This window comes from Staurois parvus, unplaced genomic scaffold (genome assembly GCF_062004578.1).
Source record: "Staurois parvus isolate SC_StPar_1 unplaced genomic scaffold, SC_StPar_1.0 ptg000425l, whole genome shotgun sequence".
NCBI classification, from domain to species: domain Eukaryota; kingdom Metazoa; phylum Chordata; class Amphibia; order Anura; family Ranidae; genus Staurois; species Staurois parvus.
Genome location: NW_028318221.1, coordinates 1390877 through 1415520, shown reverse-complemented (window position 1 = coordinate 1415520; position 24644 = coordinate 1390877). Strand labels below are relative to the sequence as shown.

Below are 24644 nucleotides of genomic sequence, written 5' to 3'. Positions count from 1 at the left end.
TAAATATACTCAAATCCTTTAGGTTAGGTTCACACTCATGCAGTACGGTACATCACATGTGATTCGCAACCGAACCACATTCCTGTGTAAATCACATGCGAATTGTGTGCGGTGCGATTTGAGCCATATGTTATGTATGGCTCAAATCTCATTGCATCTGGACCAAAAAGGTGCAGGACCCTTTTTTGGGTCTGCACTAGAATCGGATCACATGGGTATTCACATCTATGCGATCCAATTCTGCACATCACACCTCGTTTTGTGGACCGAATTCGGGGTGTTGTTAACATACACACCTGCAGCAGTTCACATGAACGGGATGCGATTCTGATGCAGTGCGGAATTCGCACAGAAAACGCTGCGTATTCTGGACTGCATCAGTGCGAACCCAGGCTCATTCCCAAATCATTGTTATTGTCATGGTGCTACCTGGGTTAGAACTCAGGTGTCCCTGTGATGCTGAACCTTTGGCTTTAGCTACAGCTTCTTTTGTTATCATATGGATCTATTAACACTGTCTGATTTTACCAGCACCTGTGCAGCAATTACTTGCTGCTTAGTATGACAATCGTGCCATCTGTTTCCCATCAATTGAATCAACCTCCATGTGCCTCTTCATGAGTAATGAAAACTGTCAGACCATTTTCCAGATACCTGACCAAAAGCTACAGTTTTTTGTTTAAGTCCTGACTCCATGTTTTTTAATGCCCTGATCCAGTGTTCCTGTTGATGCCCACATTCCTACTGATTACATCCTGATGCCCATTCGGTACTATGTTAACTTCCACAAGTACTGAACTGCTCCCATATGACATCTAAGTCATTGCTACAACTATCCTATTATTGAGAGAAACCCTACATCTGGGCTTACCTCCTACAACCCACAAGGGTTCACCAACATTGATTGATCTGGCCAAATACTAAGCCAACTGATTTTCTCCCTGATAATAGAACATTAGAATATTAGAACAAACCAAGGATACTCTATTTAATCTGTCCTGCTATTATGGGAACTGTAGCTCTTTCCCCTTATTTCTACAACCTATCAGAAACTTTGGCTAAGGGCCTTTTCTTTGTAGTTTGTATGTATGTTTTTGAACAGTCCAGATAAATAGATTTGCTCCTAATGAATAATAAAATCAGGTCCTTCTGAGCTGATGATATCACTGATGAGGAACAACATTTCTTGGAATGTCCTTGGAATTCATCTGAATGATTGGACTAATTTCTCCAAACAAAAAACAAGAAAATGTGGATCATTTTCCTATGCTGAGGCAGTAAAGTAATTTCCTTCAGTCATGGTTCCTCCAACTGTTGTCTTGGCATCTCTCTCAGTGTCTTCAGCTATACCCAGAATGACTTTGGCCTGCTAGCCTAGATAGAAATACATTTTTTTTCATACACAATCCATCTTCATAAAACAGATCTTCTTGGTTTTTAAAGGTTTTGTTTGACCTTGTCAGGGAATATGCTAAGCTGTTCTGCTCTGGCCAGAGGGAACTCCACTGACCGCTATTCAGCCACCTTGCTAGCTGTCCACTCTGCCTCAACAAAAACTCTGCTAATTGCTCAATCCCAAGCAGAAGTTCAGACTGTCTTTGAGGACATCCTGTGTCCTGCCCGGCCAGCCCCTGCTGACCACCTGTCCGCAGCCCTGTTTGACTCTTTAGACCTTCTGTTCACTGCCCTGCCTGAATCTGCCAACCTTGTGTCCTGTGCCCTGCCTCATTCTGATGTGTCTTCATCTACTGCCCAGCAAGCCTTTGTTAAGATCTTATCCTCTACTTAGCCTGATCCAGGGTTGAACTGGCCCACCGGACTGGAAATCCAGAGGATCCTGTGTAATCTACATTTTAAACTCAAGGATGTTGCCCAGAAATACCTTGTTATATTATATGGTAATGGCAGGAAAAATATCCCTTTACACTGGTGGTCAGCAGTCATTAATCACTACTGTAAGGGTGCAGTTCTGAACTTATTACCAAAGTAAGGGTTTATATTTTCCTCCTAGTGACCACCAATGCTAAAGGCAATACATAATCAATATGACAAAAAAGGAGGATAACACACTCTCTGACCTGGTCCACTGAACATTTATTTAATGGACTTTACATAAAAAAAGGCACAGAAAAAAGATTCCAGATACCAGTGATTGTTTCTCGCACTTTCTCAAGGTACCAGGTAATAGTGCAATTCATTTATTGTATTGACTCAGAAAAATTTGTGTCTATAGAACAACTTCTGTGTCAGTGAGAGAATAAATGGTGTGCATGCGAACAGTCTCTGACCATCTTGTTACATGTGAGCAGTCCATAACAGTCCTTTGACAGAAATCAGCAGATATTGCACGCAGATATAGTCAGCTATTTTGGTGCTGAAAAACCTAATGAAAACTTTTCAAACTAAAACAAATTTCTTCAAACTCTCACTGCTTCTGACTATGAACTAAAGCCGTCCATAGAAAGATTGCAATTCAGCTGGTTCAGCAGGAAGCTGATGAATTTTGATCCATCTCTGGGGGAGGCTGCCTGTACTGAAGTTGATCTATTGGGGGTTTTTTTGTGCAATTACTGCTGCCTGCTATAATTGGCAGCAGTAATTATTTTATTCTGATGGCTGGGAAACCCCCACTGTCAGAATACAATAGTGCAGTGGGAGGTATTCTCCCATCAACACTGAAAGTGTTGATGGGGAAATCAAGCAATTTTCTTTCCTTCAACCCATGGTTGAAGGAAAGAAAATTGTTTAATGTATAGCCAGCCTTAGAATAGGCCACTTCTTTTAAACCATGCCTATTTAACAATAGTTGGGTGTGGATTAGATGGTTACAGTCACTTGAAGGTGGACCTCCACTCTGGCTTCCTGTGATTATCCCCAGGTACTCCAATCCTATTCTGGTCATATCATGCCAGACTACAGAGAACCCCTAATAACTTATTTATCTACAATGATTCTCTGTCTGCTGGCCTGCCTGCATGTAATGAGTCTCAACTAATGCCCATCCTGCATATGATAAATCTCAGTCTGCTGCCCTACCTGGTCCCAATGAGTCTCTGTCCGTTACCTGAGCTGACTCTGATGGGTCTCCAGTCTGTTGCCAATGAGTCTCTAGCCATACTCTATATGGGCTGCTAATGAATTATCCGTTCTAACTGCACCCTGCCATTAAATGAGTTTAGCCAACAATATATGGTATGGCTGCATTTAAAGTTAAGCATGCAGAACAGTTATTATTGTGATTACTACTGTTCTCCCATTTTAATATTTAAATACATGAAGTCATTTCCTGTCTCCTACAAGAGTCCACTCCCAGAATGTGAAAGGGATGTGAATAAGCAGATTTTCAGTAAATATTTTCAGAAAGCACACAGGATACCCAGCACAGAACACAAATGGCACATATAACATGCACAAAGCAGTCATGGTCCACACAGCATACCCTGCACACAGCAGATACAATGTACACAGCATGGAGTGCATAAACAATACACTGCACAGAATGTACCTAAGCACACATACACATCAGAATTTCCAAACAGAATATATAGCACACAACTCATGTACACAGTACAGAGCATATGAAACTCATGCATCAAACAGAGTGTTTGAAGGACCAGCATACACAATATAAAGTGTACACAGCATATAGACTGTAGAAAATGCTAGTCTGACAGGCAAACTATAGGAACCTATTAATGTATGCAAATAAGGGTGCATGCTACTATGAGATGTTTGCTAACTTAGAATGAGAACACTGAAATAGTCATTTGCCTTCCATACACTGGGCATAATAAAGTTCTTTAACAGGGCAGCATTTAGTCATTGTAAGTATGGTGACATTCAGTGCAGGTTACACAGTTTAATGATAACGCAGAGGACTAGAGCACTACAGGAAGATGGTGCCATGTTGCAAATGGCATTATACCTGCCCCATGAAGCCAGCGTTGAGTGCCATATTACCAGAACCTATATGCTGAGCATTTTTACACATCCTTTATGTTTGCAAAGGCCATTGAGGACCATAGCACAAGGCTCATCAAAGATGGATGTGTGACTTACACAGAAAGAGTGTTACATTGTAATTCCCTTTGTTTCTGAAGCCCTGCTCAAAACATTGTTTACACCTAAGGGCCAATTCACAATTGCACTGTGGTTAACATTTAAATCAGCTGCCCTACACACCATAATGCACCAAAAAAGGTGCATATAGCAATTTTGGCAGCAGACTGCAAAACACAATAGGGTGTTATTGTACGTTGTAGCAACACAAGTTGGCAAAATGCGTAGGCGTGCAATAAAAAATGAATGGCACCACATCAAACCAACACATGTAATGTTACATGCTCCTTTTTTGGTGTGTTAGGCAGCTTATTGAAATGAATCAGCTGCCTTAACGCAATGAACATCAATGCACGGCATACCACGCATTGCATGTAAGCACTTAACACAATTGTGCAAATGGGTCCTTACACTTAAGTCAACCACACCTTTCCAAATTAGCTTAAAGGAATTGGCACACTTCTAGTTATTATTAATTTTATTATTATATGAAAAAAATAAATGTTACTGGAAAATAAAACTAGAAATCAGACTGGTTGTTATGGGCAACCGTTCCACTCTTCTTTGCTGCTGATGTACACTTTGGATGAAAACTTAAAACATCAAATGCACATTCCTTTCTTTATTTCTATTTAATGGCTGTTATAATAAAATATTTTTACAGAGACCAAAAATGTCCAAGTTAGTGCAAAACATTTTCACATGCACCCAGGAGGAAGGAAAAGGAGGAGGAATATTCTGTACACAATGGTCAGAGGCAAAGGGATATCATCAGCATTTTCCTTCCAAACAGCATGCCACATTTCTCTAATCATATGGGAGTGTCAACCCCTTGTGCAGTATGTGGTGGGAGCTTAGGATGTTTTGCCCTTCTTGTCCTGATCAGAATCTGGGATTTGTAAGCCTGTTCAGTGCTGGATTATTAGGGCATTTTAAGGATAGGATAGAGGTGCTGAGCAGTTGGCAGTGTCCTTTTTGCAGTCCAAGGCTTTAAAACAGGCATGAGGTGGAAAGGGTTTACCAAGAGCTTTGGGGATAAAGGTTTAGGGTGGTTGTTTCATAGAAAACTAATACCCATGCAGCACCAATGCACAGAATAAGACACTGGTACAGGAAGATCCTATATACACAGCAGGTGAGGTGCAGGCAACTTAAATGGACAAGTCAAGGAAGGGATAGTGACTACTGTACCCCCTTTATTAGGGACACATGGTTTCTCAAACTGCAAATCCTCCCACTGCCAGGGTGCAGTTAACTGCCCAGCAGTTTGATGCAGGACATGGGTTAAGGCCCCCTAACCACTGTGCTTATGTAGTCCAGCAGGGCGAACATTAACACAATGGCACATATAAACGCAGCCCTTGGTGGTGTGTATTTGTGTACACCTTATCCATGTCACTGCCAGAAAGGCAGATGAGCATTATGCAGAGCTTGGCAAGCACTGCTGGCAGTGACTTGGTTAAATGTGTTTCAAAATGTATTTTTTAAAATATTTAAACTATCTACAATCTGGGCCTGGGGTGCAAGGCAGTAGAAAGGGTAATCTTGTTATTGAAGGTATGGAAGAAGGACCCTACCTCCCTAGCTGCCCTCTTCAGGAGAGCGAGTGTCAGATTTGAGTTTGACAAATTCTTTGGCCACCTCATCATTGTTGCGCTGTGACAAAATTCTTAAAATAGTCAGTCCTGTCTCATCCATATGAATACGTCGTCCAAGTGGCAGCCAGCAGGCACAGCTACCTCTTTGTGCTAGATCTCTCAGCTGCATGACAGCTGTGCCCACTGTTCGGTCTTCACGTGCAAAGCAGTAATCTTTCACACACACCTGAAGTTCATAGCATTCGGGTCCATTTTCACTCCCCAGTGTACTACAAGAAGTAAAATAAAGGGTTAGGCAAAACTATAAAACAAAATCCTACAAATCTCTAAGCACTTAAAGAATAAGTAAACCCAACATTTCATATTCCTGATATGTGCCTGCTGTACCATGTATTGCTTCCTTTTTGTGAAATCCCTGGTGTTCCTGCCAGTCCCTCTGCTTTCCTATTAAAAACTAACCACACTAGGTAGGAAAGCACAATGTGGTCAGTTTTCTGCTGTTCCTGCATTCCTCCAATGATCAGACTTTTCCTGACAGCCCACTCCCCTGTACAGCCTTTCACCCGGAAGATCAGTGTCCTGCTGTTTCTCCTCCTCTCAATCTTATGCAGAGGTTATGCGGTCACTTATAAAAAGCGGAAAAAGGGTATTGATAACATTTTTATATGCATACGCAAATGTTTTGTGTTTCCTCTCTATTTAAACTGAATGGATTGATTTACAAGGTGAGCGTTTACAATTACTTTAATTACATATCTCACATGATGATGTCATGTCACAGATGATGTGATAGATGATGGTCACATTTATTTTAAGTACAGGTGTTGCAGAGGTGACATGGGGACAGCTAGTAGTAGTCACATTTAAATAATCCAAGTGGCTTCCTCGGTTCTAATAAGTAACATACCCCCCAGCACTTACAATCACATGTAACTGTACCTTAATTAAATCACCATGGTCTTGTGAAATGTATCAAGACACATGGGCAGCACAGTGGCTAAATGGTTAGCACTTCCGCCTGGCAGTACTAGGGTCGTTGGTTCGAATCCCAGCCACGGCACCACCTGCCTGGAGTTTGCATGTTCTCCCTGTGCCTGTGTGGGTTTCCTCAGTGCACTCCGGTTTCCTTCCACACTCCAAAGACATGCTGGTAGGTTAATTGGATCCTGTCTAAATTGGCCCTAGTATGTGTATGTATGAATGTAAGTTAGGGACCTTAGATTGTACGCCCCTTAAGGGTTAGGGACTGATGTGAATGTACAATATATATGTGTAAAGTGCTGCGTAACTTGGCTGTGCTATATAAGTACCTGAAATAAATAAATGTCCACAATAAAATGTCGCAGGGGTGTGGAAAATTATGAAACCCTGTTCTAATTCACATAGTTGCAATGGTGTCACTATGACTGGCAAAGGTGTTAATTGTACAAGCTACACAACTGATGGTGTGAACTGATGTCTATTCTCAGAGGCAAAGATGTTAAAATGGCATTATGTAGAGTTCAGCTTCATATGCTGGGCCATGTGTTTGTTCAGAAGTTTTTTTTTTTTTGTTCCCATTGTACAGGTCTTTGCATTTCTCACTAAACTGGGCTGTGTATTGCAGGTTACTTTGATTGTGTTTGGCAAATATTTCGGTGGTAAAGCCTGAAACTGGTTTGGAAATATGAGAAAAACAGCAAGATAATGTTTGGATTACATAAATATATAGTAGCTCAGACATGTAACTCATACAGTTGCTATCTGTTCCATACATAGTGACACTGTTGCAACTATGTGAATTGAAACAAGGCTTCATAATGTTTCACTCCCCGATGACGCTTTACTGTGGACAGTTGAATTTACAGTAAATACCTAAGCTTTATTCTCAGTTGCAGACATCATGGACTCACCCACCGCAGACTGCATTTGGGTTTAACAGGAAAAAGTCAAAGGGCTAATAAAATTTTGCAGGGGGCTTGAAAACTGTATAAACTATACAAAACTATACAACTAAATGACTGTCTGAATCAGACCCACTCCACCACTGACACCCTAAGACAAAAAGCTAACAGTACCTAACAGAGCTTGCCACCAAGACTACCTACTGTAATATTAGAATGGTTGAATTTCCAAAACAAGTTTGACTAACTCAATACATGAACAATAAGGAAAAACAGATCAACAAATTTACTGCAGTGCTCCTATGGGGCAACAATAATAAAATGGCAGAAGTTCAGCTGAAGATAAAACTACTATATACCCACTTATCAGAAGATAAAAACTACCAGAGTCTGTACTGTCCGTCCAGCACCAAAGTACCACTGTCTAATTTGACCCTGCAAGAAAGAATGGTTCTTACACTGCTTAATGGAGATCTTAGTATAGCCATCCTAAAAAAAGCAGGGAAGATGCACTGTTGTAATTAACGAATTTAATTACCAAGTCACCCCACCAGCTGTCACAAGAAAAAGGTAATAGTCTGACCAAAGCAATAGTCTGACCAGAGAAAGTTCACTTGCAAAATAAAGGTTCACTTTGCAAAGTTAATAAGGTAAAACAAAGTAAAAATTCACTTTGTCTAGAATACCTAATCATGTGCTAGGAAAATAAACTATACAATTTATTAGGGTATATGAGTATCAAAGAAGGAGGGGGAGCTTGCAATCATTTTGGATATACAGGAGGATAGAAAAGACAAAATAAAAAGTAATCTATTAGGATATAAGATAAGCTACAGAAGGAGAAAGAGCTTACAATTTATAACTGGAATTTATAAGTGGTGGAAAAACGTACAATCTATTAGGGTATAAGAGAGGGGCACAAAAGATGTAACTTGCTCCAAACTAATAGGGCACTGCGTATAGGATTATATGTACATATATTACAGGTTACATGAATATGACTTGGGAGAGGGCCCAAGGCTAATAGTCTACTTAGGGCTCTGTTTTGCGTTAAATAGACTTTGGGGGACTTTGACATCCACAGGAAACCTACCAACACAGACCATATTTGTTTTTTTTGATTCCCTCTATTCACTCGAGCACAAACTGATAGTAACATCAAACAATGAGTTCAAAGACAAAGAACACAGGCATCTCAGAAACTTCACTGTTTCTTCCCCTGTTTTAACATTTACTCGAGGATTTCTGCCTTAAAAATAGAATGAAAAATGGAGGAGACATGACCTCTTTGGTCTTTACATCTTGCTCTGTGCTGGCCTGTGGGTGAAGTAGTATGGAGCCAGGATATCACGGTAGCAATGCCCACTCAATAGCAATTGACATTTAGCAGACACAATGCCAATCTAACCTATTCCACACAGATTTACCAAAATATGGATAGCAGAAGACAGTAAACAAGATACTGTATGTTACATAAATTTGCAGTACAAGTCACACTACTTCAAAATAAGACAGTAATCTGAGATCCCCTTCCATACTACTTTTTGCTCTTGCATATGTACAGAATGGAACAGTGCACATTATCACCAAATACAATAAGGAGCAGAGCAAGTCAGTTCTAGTCACTAAAAAACAACACTGCGTTCACATAGAGCAACACAGCAACAAACAGCAAACTGTATTGTGGGGTAGGAGCATCCATCACCTCACCTCACCCTCATATAATGCAGTCTTGCCATCTTTACCCAGGTAACACTGTTCAACAGGTAAAAAGTTTTGGGCATAAAATTAGCTAATCTTACATAATTTTGGGGTGCTGAAAACGAAAATGACCCTAAAAAATGTTGATTGGCTCTAGTTTCCATGATATATTCACCCATCTAATGACATAAGCCATTCAAAATTATGATGCAACTTCAGCTGCATATTGCGCAATTGATACTGGTGACCAATAGAAAATTGCATGTATACTGAGATGATGCAATATTAGCCTTTAATTGCATTACTTCACTGCATAAAAGCTGCAGTATCTGTAGCTGATTGTAGTTTGACAGCGTCTTTACATTTCGTTTTATGCTTATATAGGCTACTCAGTAATGCCTCGAACTTGTGTGAATAAAGCAGATAATTTCTGCTATATCTGCGGTGAAATAACTTTTATCTCACAAAAAAGGAGGATAACAGGAATGATTAAGAAAGCTTACAACTTGTATTTTGGCTGCAAGATAGGAGACCAGGACAAGACCTGGGCACCACATATATGCTGCAATTCTTGTGGGGCGGCACTGGAGCAATGGTTGAATGGAAAAAAGGCATCTATGCCTTTCGCTGTGCCAATGATTTGGAGAGAGCCAACAGATCATGTTAGTAATTGTTACTTTTGTATGGTGCCTCCAATTGTAAAAGGGCTAAATAAGAAGAAAAAGTTATCTGTGCACTATCCAAATATTCCATCGGCAATACGTCCAGTTCCTCATGGAGAGGGGCTACCAATTCCTAAAGCACCAGAATCCTTCGTGGTTGAGTCAAGTGAGGAAGAACCTGAAGCGTGTAGTCACGTGCAGTTGTAAGAGATAGCCCTTTCCTCGAATACAAGAGAAAAGCCAAGAGAAGCAAAACCGACACAAACTGAAGACAAAACTAGTGAGAATCCTAAGTATTAAAATGATTCAACTTAGCTTATGGCTATAATTTTTCTTGGTAATCCTATGCAATATATTATGCCATTTAGGCTTTGTTATGTAGTCAATATCACTTTATATTTCTGGAAAGACATCTATCTATATAATTATTGTGCATTATGTAGTCATTACGCCTATAGTAGAAAACTTTCCGTTTACAGAAAAACTAGAGCCAATTGACAAATTGCATTGTTATATTTGAACTCAGAATGTGAAATTCATTAAGAAATGGATCCTTGTTTCCAAAACTGGCAAAAAATAAAAATTTGTTGAACAGTGTAATTAGACAACAAATCACACCTTCAGTAATGTAATCTGAAAACTTAACACCTGCCCCAGATTTCCTTCCAGCATATTGATTTATTTATGCAAAAAATACATACCTCTGTCTTCTTGGATACTCAGGATCTTCCTTTAAACATTTTTGAACTCATAGTATTTGAATTAGGGTGACTGAGTTACCTGTGAGGCTATAAAAGCTCCGGTATGTTCTTCACACTCATTAAAACTGAGGAAACCACTTGGATGAGTGGCAAAAGGTCTTCAGCATTACAAAACAAGTCCAGTTATATGTGGTTAACTCCTACTAGCTATAATGACCTGGATGAATAAAAATCTTCACAAACACAGCAGGGTGATAGTACTTGGAAATGTGGCATACAGTATGTATACGTTCTTGTAGGCATTGCATTCAAACCCTAAGGGAAAATATACATTATATTGCCAAACGTATTGGGATGTACTGCCTTTACCTTTACCTGCCTTTGCCTTTACCAGCACATGAACTGTAATGGCATCCCAGTCTTAGTCCGTAGGGTTCAACATTAGGCTGGCCCACCCCTTGCAGCTATAACAGCTTCAACTCTTCTGGGAAGGCAGACATGGGTGCCCACCACCCTGTGAATGGCCAAACTGGGTCATGTGTGGGCACAGCAGACACAGCTGGCTTTGGCAGGTGATCGCGGTTGGTGCAGTTGTTTGCTCCCGACTTGCTGTCTAGGTCTCACCTCTGGCTGGGCCTCAGGCTCCGGATCTCCTCTTCTCATCAGCCACACTCAGTATGGGAGACAAGAAGAGCACTACCAGGTGAGTGGTGGCAGTGCACTGCTATCCTGGGACCAGGCTGGCTGAAGATAAGCAGGCTCAACAGGGACTGTCTGGGACATAGAATCCTAGGGTGGGAGAAACATGAAGGCCACACTCTTAGTTCAGTGGCCGGTCATTGGTTCTCCTCCTCCTTCTTTTTCTGTACCCCTGTACAAATCATTAGTAAAACCTCATCTGGAATATACAGTTCAGTTTTGGGCACCAATTCACAAAAAGAACATTGGGGAACTGAAGAAAGTACAAAGAAGGGCAACCAAACTGATACGAGGCATAGAGGAGATCAGCTATGAGGAAAGATTAGAGGAACTGAATTTATTCTCTCTTGAGAAGAGGAGATTAAGGGGGGATATGGTCAACATGTATAAATACATCAATGGTTCATATAGTGAACTCGGTGTAGAGCTATTCACCCTGAGGTCATCACAGAGGACAAGGGGGCACTCTTTATGTCTGGAGGAAAAGAAATTTAATCTCCAAACATGGAAAGGTTTCTTCACATTGAGAGCTGTGAAAATGTGGAATAGACTCCCTCAAGAGTTGGTTCTGGCCAGCTCAGTGGATTGCTTCAAAAAAAGGCCTGGAATATTTCTTAGATACACAGAATATAACTGGATACTAACATTTATAGGTAAAGTTGAGCCAGGGAATATCCGATTGCCTCTCGGGGGATCAGGAAGGAATTGTTTTTCCCTGCAGGAGCAAATTGTATCATGCTTTGCTGGGTTTTTGCCTTCCTCTGAATCAACTGTGGGTAGAGGATTATAACTTTCTTTTTTTTTTTTATGGCTAAACTGGATGGACTTTTGTCTTTTTTCAGCCAGACTATGTTACTTTGTAACTATGTAACTATGTAAGGGGAAACTAAGTAAGGGTTGGGCACGAGTGCATTGTCTTTGTCCTCTTTTTCTGGTTGTCCTTTGTCAACAGCCCTGACATCATGACATGGAAAGCTGCTAATACAGTTCTGCAGACTGTTTCTTGTTTACTATATTCCTGAGTCCTTGTGGCCCATTGGAGCTTTCCATGTCATGAAGTCAGGGCTGTTGACAAAGGGCAACCAGAGAAAAGGGCAAAGAAAATAAACTCATGCCCAACCCTTACTTAGTTTCCCCTTAGAAGAAGAGGAATAGGAGTATAATCAGCAACCATTCACTGAAATAAGAGTAGGGTAGCTCAGTCAGTGTCAGTGTTAATGATGAGGTGCTTGACACAGGCTGAAGGCATAGACCAGTAGAGTGATGGGCAGGGGTATAACAAGATGGAATTTACATATCAACTGGTCACGGAACCTTTGCCACCTTGGCATTATTTAATAACTTGGTTTCTCAAAAAAATATAATAATTTGAAACATCTGTGCTTATCACTTTAAATCAGGCAGGAATGTTAACCCCTTTTCCGCTGGCGCCTCTCAGCCCTTTAAGGGGTTCAGATGCCGGAAGACGGGGTGGGCTTTATGATAATGTGACCACCATGATTGGCTGTCACAGCAGTCACATGATTGGAAAGGTCCCTTTCGCAAGTAGTACTAGGGAGCTTTTCGTCAGCCACCGGTCACTCTGTCGGGAGCCTGCAGGTGCGCGCTCTCATCACAGCTGTGTTTACATTCTGGTACACAAATATGCGCCATCTTGGTATGTGATTAAGGTAAGGGATTTAATACTGTACTAATGGAAAGGACTCAGGGAATGCTAAAAGTCCGAGTGTTAGGGGGCACAAATTACTTGCCTTGCCCCAGGAGCTAACAACCCATGCTACACCACTGAGTACATGTTCTGACCTATATCCTGACTCTGGTCACTATAGATTAACATCACCCAGTATTACATACACTCACCGGCCACTTTATTAGGTACACCTTTTCAATTGCTTGGTAACACAAATCACATGGAACAACTCAGTGCATTTAGGTATCTACACATGGTGAAGACGACTTGATGAAATTCAAACCGAGTATCAGAATGAGGAACAAAGGGGATTTAAGTGACTTTGAACATAGCATGGCTGTTGGTGACAGACAGGCTGTCTAAGTATTTCAGAGACTGTTGATCTACTGAGATTTACACGCACAACCATCTCTAGGGAAATCGAGACTCATTGGACCAGGCAACGTTCTTCAAATCTTCTATTGTTCAATTTTGTTGAGCCTGTGCAAATTTTAGCCTCTGTTTCCTTTTCTTATCTGACAGGAGTGGCACCCGGTGTGGTCTTCTGCTGCTGTTGCCCATCTTCTTCAAAGTTCCATGTGTTGTGCATTCAGTGATGGTATACATTGGTTGTAACGAGTGGTTATTAAGTGTTCTTGCATGGCAAGACCACTTACTGTTATCTCACATATATATTCTTATTATTATAGCCAAATTTACCACCCTAACTCCTCCCACAGTTTTTACACTACATAGACAGTAATATACCGAAACGTGCGGATTGTTCCCGATTGGTGTGCTATTACTTTGTGGAACGTTTCGCCGAATGGTTCACGAAATATCGGTGTTATGGTGGTGAAGTTGGTCCCATAGGAATGAATGGCGGAATGTTCAAAACTAGAGTGTGAGCTGACAAAAGCTAGAGTGTGAGCTGAAAAATCAGGACATGATTTCTAAACTGCCATCACTCCCTCATTTTCAAGCCCACCTACACAAATCTTACATCAAAACGTTCAGCTATCCCTGCTGCCACTAAAAATGTCCATGGCTAAGCCATAGTCCTGACAGTTTTCACAATATGACCATTTGTTTGCAACTCACACCGCCCATTGACATTAATTGAAACTCCACTCTAGCCACCTCAAATTTGAAGGGCAATCCCTAAACTGCGACTGTGCCTTCATTTTTAATATTTCAGAGACAATACTATACATCAAAATGTAGGTCTGGGTCTTGTGATTCTCACAATATAAAGCTCTTCAGTGTAGGATTTATAATTTTTAAACTACAACCATTTGAAGATGGCAACTGCCAGTGAAGTGAGCTAGTTGGAGCAGTTTGTTTTTAACCGCTCTTCTCTGCCCTTGCTGTAGAGTGAGTTGCCATAGGAACCCAGGTGTGTGAGCAGGCAGCAGAGTGACAAAAGCTAGAGTGTGAGCTGAAAAATCAGGACATGATTTCTAAACTGCCATCACTCCCTCATTTTCAAGCCCTAGACTACTGGTGGAGGCAAGAACACTTCACACAATTTTCCCAGAAATTGTAGCTTTTCTAGTTTAAGTTATTGTTGCCTTTCTATCATCTCGAACCAGTCTGCCCATTTTCCTCTGGCCTCTGACATCAGCAAGGCATTTTCGTCCTCACAACTGCTTCTAACTGGATATTTTCTCTTTTTCGGACCATTCTCTGCAAATCGTAGAGATGGTTGTGCATGAAAATCCCAGTAGATCAGCAGTTTTTTAAATACTCAAGCCCGTCTGGCACCAACAACCATGTTATGTTCAGAGTCACTTAAATCCACTTTCTTCCCCATTCTGATGCTTGGTTTGAACTGCAGCAAGTCGTCTTCACCACGTCTAGATGCCCAAATGCATTGAGTTGCTGTCATGTGGGTGGCTGGTTAGCGATTTGTGTTACCAAATAATTAAACAGGTGTACCTAACAAAGTGGCCGCTGAGTGCATATTATATTAATATTATTAAATAAAATCACAGTCCAAGTTAAGCATATGAGGAAAAAAATACAAAGGCAGTGAAACCACCTACCAGAATCATAAGTAATTCCCAAGATATGTGTAACTTTTTGCCCTATGAAAGTCAAGCTTGGTCCCAATTTCGCCTGCCCATAGTCTCTTAAAGGCTTGACAGTAGGTGGACCCAAGCTTGCCTTTTTAAGAAAAGATTGAGAATTGCATATAACTGTATCTGTAATTCCTAGGACCTACTAATAATTTTGCTCTGTATTTTGTACTGAACCAGTTTTCATCATTTATTTGAATTGCTCAGTTGATATGGCCCAGGTTTGACAGGTTTAAGTACTATTGCCATTGTTATTGTTATGCAGATTTGTGATTGGTGTATGATACTGAAGTTTGTAGGCATACTCACAATTGGAAGCTCTCATTGTATTTTGGGGCCCAACTATTATTCTTAGATTTTGTAGTGAATTTTCTCTTTTTGTCACTCAGGTTTGGACCAATCATGTTCACCTCAATAAAAGGCCGGAAAATCCCAGAAGTTTGCCATTTCAGATCATTTGCAGCAACGACTTAAAACAAAACAAAAAAATTTGTAAAATCTTGCAAAATGAATTCCATATGTTTTGGTCAAATACAATTTAAGCAAAAGTGAATCAGCTGTCTAAAACAGCAAACCAGATTTTAAACATACAAAGAATATGCCTAACCATAATTGTACATGCTTCAGGTCTGCTCCTAATTTACTTTATTAAATCCTAGTGTACCTGCTGGGCCCCAAATTAGTCTTAATTTGAAGCTCTTGTTTTGAGCTCAGGACTTTTGTACATCTAACCAAAATCTCTTCCACATACTAAAGCTCAGGTTTAGTTGTGACCTTTATTTTTGGGATATGTCTGTGACTGAACCGTGGAATTTCCTTTAAATTTATCGTTAAAAGTAACTGCCAGTTAAACTATCTTACATTGACATTTTTCTCAAATTATGGTGGCAGGAAAAGGGCTCAAGGACATGGGAGTGTGGCTTTGAGCTGGGAAAGACCCGCATGGAAAAACCAGAGAGAGAGGTGTATTGCTTGTCAAGGGGAGGGCTTGCAAGAGAGCTGATGCTCTAAATAGACAGCTGATCTTGTGAAAAACTGGCCACTAACCCCTCTATTGTGCTTTGGGGACAGTGCCTCTTATCCACCTTTGTCCTGTGTGCATGGACAGCCATCAGAGGACTGATGAACTGATTCAGATGTCAGAGTGGTAAGCAGACTTAGGCCACCCTCTTGTGCGTTGAATGCTACCGACACCTACAGTCAGGTCCATAAATATTGGGACATTAACACAGTTCTAACATTTTTGGCTCTATATACCACCACAATGGATTTGAAATGAAATGAACAAGATGTGCTTTAACTGCAGACTGTCAGCTTTAATTTGAGGGTATTTATATCCAAATCAGGTGAACGGTGTAGGAATTACAACAGTTTGCATATGTGCCTCCCACTTGTTAAGGGACCAAAAGTAATGGGACAGAATAATAATCATAAATCAAACTTTCACTTTTTAATACTTGGTAGCAAATCCTTTGCAGTCAATTACAGCCTGAAGTCTGGAATGCATAGACATCACCAGATGCTGGGTTTCATCCCTGGTGATGCTCTGCCAGGCCTCTACTGCAACTGTCTTCAGTTCCTGCTATTCTTGGGGCATTTTCCCTTCAGTTTTGTCTTCAGCAAGTGAAATGCATGCTCAATCGGATTCAGGTCAGGTGATTGACTTGGCTATTGAATAACATTCCACTTCTTTCTCTTAAAAAAACTCTTTGGTTGCTTCTGCAGTATGCTTTGGTTCATTGTCCATCTGCACTGTGAAGCGGCGTCCAATGAGTTCTGAAGCATTTGGCTGAATATGAGCAGATAATATTGCCCAAAACACTTCAGAATTCATCCTCCTGCTTTTGTCAGCAGTCACATCATCCATAAATACAAGAGAACCAGTTCCATTGGCAGCCATACATGCCCACGCCATGACACTACCACCACCATACTTCACTGATGAGGTGGTATGCTTAGGATCATGAGCAGTTCCTTTGCTTCTCCATACTCTTCTCTTCCCATCACTCTGGTACAAGTTGATCTTGGTCTCATCTGTCCATAGGATGTTGTTCCAGAACTGTGAAGGCTTTTTTAGATGTCGTTTGGCAAACTCTAATCTGGCCTTCCTGTTTTTGAGGCTCACCAATGGTTTACATCTTGTGGTGAACCCTCTGTATTCACTCTGGTGAAGTCTTCTCTTGATTGTTGACTTTGACACACATACACCTACCTCCTGGAGAGTGTTCTTGATCTGGCCAACTGTTGTGAAGGGTGTTTTCTTCACCAGGGAAAGAATTCTTCAGTCATCCACCACAGTTGTTTTCCGTGGTCTTCTGGGTCTTTTGGTGTTGCTGAGCTCACCTTCTTTTTAAGAATGTTCCAAACAGTTGTTTTGGCCACGCCTAATGTTTTTGCTATCTCTCTGATGGGTTTGTTTTGTTTTTTCAGCCTAATGATGGGTTGCTTCACTGATAGTGACGGCTCTTTTGATCTTATCTTGAGAGTTGACGGCAACAGATTCCAAATGCAAATAGCACACTTGAAATGAACTCTGGACCTTGTATCTGCTCATTGTAATTGGGATAATGAGGGAATACCACACACCTGGCCATGGAACAGCTGAGAAGCCAATTGTCCCATTACTTCTGGTCCCTTAACAAGTGGGAGGCACATATGCAAACTGTTGTAATTTCTACACCTGATTTGGATGTAAATACCCTCAAATTAAAGCTGACAGTCTGCAGTTAAAGCACATCTTGTTTGTTTCATTTCAAATCCAATGTGGTGGTGTATAGAGCCAAAAATGTTACAACTGCGTCGATGTCCCAATATTTATGGACCTGACTGTATATGGGAAACTACTACACTGACAGAGCTTTTTCCACCCCACCATTTCACTGTCAGCTATTATGGGACACTTTGTGAAGAATAATTACCCTTGTGGATTAAAATAACCTCCATTTAAAAGCTGAGCAGCCCACTGTTGAGTTTAAAGGGCCCCACAGCTATCAGATTTAAAAAAGGGAACATTTACTTGCCAGCCAGTGGTTAGTTAGGGTCTAATAGATTATAGTTAGGCCCCTATAGTTAACTGCATCCCTCTTACTGTGTACTGGGGACATTTGTTGCATTGACTGTCGTTTATTATTCCCTGCAGCATCTCTCCCCACTCACCAAATGCTTGAAAGCAAAGCTTCTCACAGGGGAGAAAGAGAATGAACATCGACTCTATTTACTACATTATCTTACTACTCTTTATATATATATCTATATATATATCTCTTTCAAACTTGCTTAACTATTTTCCGCTATTTTTCGTAGGGCTGTTTGCTGCTTTAATAAAGCCCAATTATTTCCATGTCCAGTTATAGGGTGGGTCACCAATGAGAACAGTAGGAGAATACATATATATAGAAAGTTGCATTTCTTGTTATGAAATACTGTAACTACTACTGATCCCTCAAAATCCATTATGTAAACTTTTTTCTAAGATGCTCAGTACCATTCTGATCATCACTGTTGATAAGCCTGGCATAATAAAGTATGTTCAGTTACTTCATTAGTCTGCATTAGAAAATCTGTTGGCTTTAAGTGCCATGTAGGTTCTTGAACAAGTAGCAACTGGCATTTTATTTTTTTACCTTTGACACTAATCTTGTGCTCCCCTGTTCCTGGATGGGTGAAGAGTTCTACATGAATGGAAACCTCTCCAACTGAATCATCCACTCCAGATCCTGGCAAATGCAAACATACGAATACTTAGCACATCATCACAGAACTATGGGCACCAGGCTTTTCTGAGTATAACTGCTGACAGGGTCTAAGAGATTTATAAACATTTAAGACCATTCTGCAACCTTCTTCAGATTATTCAAATTATATTAGTTTAGTTTAATTACACCTGCCAGCAGTTAATTCAGTTTTGGTTTATATTACTGCGGAGCTGGGTTACAATTTGACTTATAACTCAAGTCCACCAGTTTATACTTGTGACATTTTATGGATCCGCTGCAGTCTATCCATGCTTGCTTGGTGCAACATGCAAATTAGTGTTTTCTTTCTGCTTTAAACTGAAGGCATGTGTTGGAACACCCACTCCAACCTCTATATTAATGTGTTAATCTTACACACTTGAGGGTTCCATCATGGATTTCTTCTTTTTCTGTTACCTTATCAACATTTAGTTTTGCCAGCTTGGTCTAAAAACTCTCATTATACGTTGCATAGTTTAAGAAACATTACTGCTACAAAGTAAATTTGGGCTAAACCAAACTGATGTACTGCATGCTTTCTACAGGCAAAGTATCATCTTGCAATGGATTGCAAGACAAGCTTCACATTCAGTTTCAAAAATAAGGGTCCCAATAGCGTGCTGTATTAAAACACCAGTAGCAAAGGAGTTAATACTTCAGTCCCACTTATACAGGTAAACAAATTGCAGCAATTTTGTAGATCTGGCATCAATCTGGTTAGAATAAATATTTCCTTGGCATACTGTTGTAGTATATTACTAGGATGTCACTCAAAAGAAGTTCACAGAGTCTGTAATTGCCTTAAAATTAGTTAGTTATTTAGTATCTTTATAAAATGCAGGAATGCATGTGAATAATTTAAGGTTACTTAGAACAGCTACAGTTCAGACACACACAACAAATAAAACATGAAAAGTTGTTTTTTTTTCTACGTAACAAAACAACACTGCAAAATGAAGACATGGTGTTAACTGCTGACAAGTGGGACTGGAGTTTCTACATGCTTAACCAAACCCCTCCACTACTCCTCATAAGCCAGAAAATTATCTCTAGCTGAAAGTGGAAATGGTTCATTTGCCTGGCAATATAGGACATGCTTCCAAAACCTTTGTACCAATGACATACCCTTTTCTGGATAAGTCTCTTCACTAAGAGTAAACCTAATACCTTTTCCACCATGGACTGAGGGATAAAGGAAAGGAAGAAAGAAGAGATGGAAGAGATGTGAAGTAGAAGGTGCACGTCGACATGAAAAGAGGATTATTTACTAATATTAGCATAAATACTTTACCATAGGGCATGAATCAAGTGAATATTGGTTAAAATGTGTAACATGTTTTTTTTTTTTTAGTTGGGGTTTCTTTAAATTGTTCTGGGAAATATGTCTGCTCTGTAACAATAAGGGAGACTTTAAAGCCTGCTTAGGTATAGAATGACTACTCTTTGGACACAGTCATTATGCTGTAGGATAATTAAGATAATTGGTTCTTCTCATTTATTTTAAGGCATTATTTTTACTAAAATTGCTTTTTGTAATATATTTTTATCTTTTCCTGCTGCTGTAATTAGCGAAGACATTACAACAAAGTGCAACTTCAAGAATCAGTTTAAGAAAATAACTCTAAATGATATAACAGATTTTTGATCTGGTTCATATTCCCCCTATGGAATTGATTAGTTTCATTTGGAGTGACGAATTCATATGGCCAGTAAAAATACGAGAAAATTAACAGTCCTTTTTTGGCACACCTTCCTTCTGAAAATATTCCAAAATTTTGACTTTGAGAAAGGCTCAATTTGTTCTACCATTTATTTACCCACAATTGTTTGATAATTATTGCATATGTTAAATTCTTACATATGTGAGGCATTTGTTTTTTTAAAGCTATTGTAGGGTGTTAGCATTCAATTTTCTTCTTCTCAATGGTAACAAATTACCCACTGTATTTTTAAATGGGTTGTAGTCAGAAAGGTGGAATCCAATGGCATGCTGATTCCATATTATTTTCGGCATTACTAGATTCAACACTTTTAGTTAAAAGTGCACTTGTGATTTAAAAACTTCCAGACAGTAACAGTGAGTTAAGATTTCTATAAAAGAAACCATGGACTTTGTTTTCTTGCTATCTGCTAAGGTATATTGCTGTCTGTGTCCCGTTAGAGAAGATTCACCCCATCTGGTGGATTTCACTTGGCAAAAGGGTTTTTATTCCGAAACACCACCACTTGATCCTGAGTGTGTGTGTGTCAACTGAAGGTTTTTTCTGGAATCTCTCCATATATATTGATATTTGTTACTTACTGTACTTTTAGCCTGGATCTGCTCCCTGTTCTAATGAAAATGTATATGATGCTTGTAGCTGAGAGTTTGCATTTGTCTAGATAGAGGAACTATGGGGAGATCATGTGCATGTACTACAATTTACTATTATGTCTTTATATGAGGTTTAAATATAAAATAAATATATGAAACTTGAAACGTTAGCTGTCTGGTATGCTACCTATTATTTATTTAGAGTGACCCCCTGAAATATAAAGTGATGGAAAATCAAAAACTTTAAAGCTGCCACCAAAGAAAGAAGTGAGAGTGAATCTTCCAAAAATAGGCACTAGTGACAATCTTTGACTAGGGGAATTCAATCATTTTGTAAAGATTTGCTCTCCCTTCTTGTTGCTACTCCAGGACAGGAAGAGGAGGGAAATTTCCCACTGGGATACAAACAGTAGATTGAGGTTTTAAACCTTTTCTACTCTATCCAAAACTGAAAAAAAAAAAAATTGTGGCTACTCACACACTTTAATTTTTTTCATAGAGCAAAGGGTTAGCAATTGTGGCCAGTTACCGCTAACATATAAAATCTGAGATAATTAACTGGCAAAGTAGGTATTGCAGTAAATAAGAATATACCAAGTTTGTAAATGGTCAAGTGTAAAGCTGGGATTTACATATTTAAGTGAAAAATTATATTCATTAATGTTTTCTCTCAAGATTCCCACAACTTTCATGCATCTTTCTAGCTGAACCTTTTGTAAAATTGTGTGATTCTTTGGTAAAAGTTGTGTGAGTCTTGAGTGAACTTGTTTAAAAGTAGACCTCAAACTGCTTGAAAACTTCACAAAGCAGACGTTCTGTATATTAGTCTAATTTTTTTTGTCTCAGTGTGGAATGATCAAACGTTGTTAGATGACATATGTTCTTAAAGAAATCTACATACAGCCTTTCTGGAGAAATCTCTGTCTGGTGGGGTTTAGCCCTGACTCAGGTATTTAAAGGATGCAGTGATTATCAGAGCAGCACATTATTTATGTATTATAATGTTCAATCAATTTGTCTTGCCTAACAAGATTATGAATGCAACACAAAGGAGCAAGCTTTTATTCATCTACACCAGTGTTTCTCAACTCCAGTCCTCATGGACCCCCAACAGGTCATGTTTTCAGAATTTCCATTATTTTGCACAGGTGATTTGATCAGTTTCACTGCCTTAGTAATTACCACAGCTGTTTCATCTGAGGGAAATCCTGAAAACATGACCTGTTGGGGGTCCATGAGGACTGGAGTTGAGAAACACTGATCTACACCAAGCCTAGTAGCTCAGCTCCTATTTTTAAATGTCAATGTCCTGCATTTACTATTTATTTTTGTAGATGTTTAATTGATACCCCTCATGTATTTATGTAATTTTATGTGATCCTTATGAATATGAAAAAAGTAAAACATTGTGTACTTTTTTCACAAAGTTTAGTTAGTGCAGTGATGGTGCCATAAAAAGTTTTTTTGTGGACTGTGCAGCTGAAATATAGCTAAAATATTGATTGCATAAAATAGTGATTTATAAAAATGAGCAATGGTTGTTGTCATTCTGTGTTTTAGGGACTCCAAAGTGACTATTACATAAAGCAAAGAACACAAGGATAAAAGACATGAAAAAAATACACATAGATATAAGGCAAAAAAAAGAAACAGAACAACAACGTACAAAAACATAGTGTGCACGTTTCCTTCATACTCTGACAGTAATTTATTTTGGACCATACACCACTGTCATCCTACCACAATGACATAATTTGAGTCTCATAGAACACTGTACCCCTCTTACATTTGGCCTAACAAATTTGACTTTGTCTTTACTGATACTAAAGGCTTAAATATTTTAAATAAAAAACATGTTATACTTACCTGCTCTGTGCAAGGGTTTTGCCGAGAGCTGCCCCAATCTTCCTCTTTTTGTGTCCACCACCGGTGCTCTTGGCTCCTCCCCCCTGTTGAGTGCCTCCATAGCAAGCCACTTGCTATGATGACACCTGTGCATACTGGCTTCCTAGCCCTGCTCTGTGTATCCGTAAGACACACAGAACAGGGCTTAGCTCTGCCCCTTGCTCCCTTCTCACTGGCTTTGATTGTGCTGTCTCTGAGTCAATGAGGAGGGACAGCTGGGACAGCAGCTACTCTCATGCTCATCACTGGATCAGGATCAGGCTCAGGTAAGTATTAGGGAGGCCTGAACATTTTTATTTAGGAAAATATTTTTTTTTTTGCATTAGTGTCCCAAGGTTCTAGATTTACTATACTTCTGTGAATGTGAAATGAAATCTCTTCAAAGTGAGAGAAATCCCCTCTGAAACAAATGTCACCAGAACAAGCATCTTCAATGGAAGATTTTCCCGTATGTTTAGTGCTGGTGACCATAGTCACCTTCCCAGCCAGAACATGGACAGCAAATAAAACTCTATCAAGAATTTTTTAATTATTTGGCTTTAAATACACTTTAAAAGAAATAAAAACAAGCATAATGCTAAAATGAGAAACAAATTAAGTAGCAATTTTACAAATTGATCTTTTAGGATGAGTACTGTATCTATGAACCTGCAGTCTATCCCTGCCAACACCAAGAAAAAAGGTCTAGGTCAGATAATTCAGCAGCATTAATCCAGAATTACTCTACTATTCCATTAAATATTTAAATAAATACTGCCATAAATAAAAAAGGAAGGAGCTGGCTAGCCCAACTGAAAACAGGATTACTGGATCTGTAAACAAGAATGTTTTAGTTTTACTGTGTCCTTGGCATTAAATGTTATGCAAAGTGTACTAAATAAAGCTATTGTTACTGCCATATTCCATTGACAATGTATAAATACAATTTCCCACCAAAATGTTGTACCACAAAACAGAAAAATCAGATGCAACATTACACTAGCAAGAAGTCAGAGGTCCTCCGGTGCTTAAAACAAAACAGTTTAAAATATAAGCTGTAAGCACTGGAAAACAATGCAATCAGCATAACAGCACTGGAAAGCGTACTCATGTCTGTTATGTGTATTCCTGTTATATATGATATGTTTTGGTTTGTTGGTGCCATGGATTTTTAAACAGACCACCTGCTAAATTGGTACTGATGCTATACACAAGCTAATCACTTTTCAGATAGCAACCTTTCTCTGTTGTTTTCAATTAGGAAATACAAAGTGAAGAGTAAATAAAGGATATACAATAATAATAAAGCTTATGATATTGGAAAGTCTACATGTATTTTCAGTCAAACTATTATATCACCGAGCACATAAAAAACTGTTATTAGGATCACATAAAAACATATGAAATAAGTCTCACCCTGAGCAGTCTGTGTTTGGACAAAGGTTTTGATGAGTGTGTCCGTTGCTTGTGTATATAGAGAGAGTGCATAGCGCAGAGACTGCAAGTCAGGACTTTTCTCCAAGAAAGTCTTTTTAAGACCAACACCTCCAGCGTGGAAATATTGCTTCATTGAAAAAAAAGAATATACAATGAGTGGCACAACAGTCACCGTGTCAAAAAACACTGAATTAATGTAATTGTATTTTGATCACCAATATTCTT

The 24644-nt window shown here is 39.4% G+C and overlaps 1 protein-coding gene across 1 annotated transcript in view; it reads right to left on the bottom strand.

Moving 5' to 3' along the window:
- Positions 1 to 4519: 4519 nt before the first annotated feature.
- The window catches only part of UNC13A (unc-13 homolog A), a 227412-nt gene continuing 207287 nt past the window's right edge, over positions 4520 to 24644 (bottom strand). The window contains exons 41-45 of the mRNA XM_089687413.1: positions 24399 to 24546; positions 19910 to 19966; positions 18674 to 18766; positions 15360 to 15519; positions 4520 to 5926 (exon numbers count right to left, since the gene is read on the bottom strand). Coding sequence (XP_089543539.1) covers positions 5641 to 5926; positions 15360 to 15519; positions 18674 to 18766; positions 19910 to 19966; positions 24399 to 24546 — 744 coding nt within the window. The 3' untranslated portion in view covers positions 4520 to 5640. The remainder of the gene's footprint in view (positions 5927 to 15359; positions 15520 to 18673; positions 18767 to 19909; positions 19967 to 24398; positions 24547 to 24644) is intronic.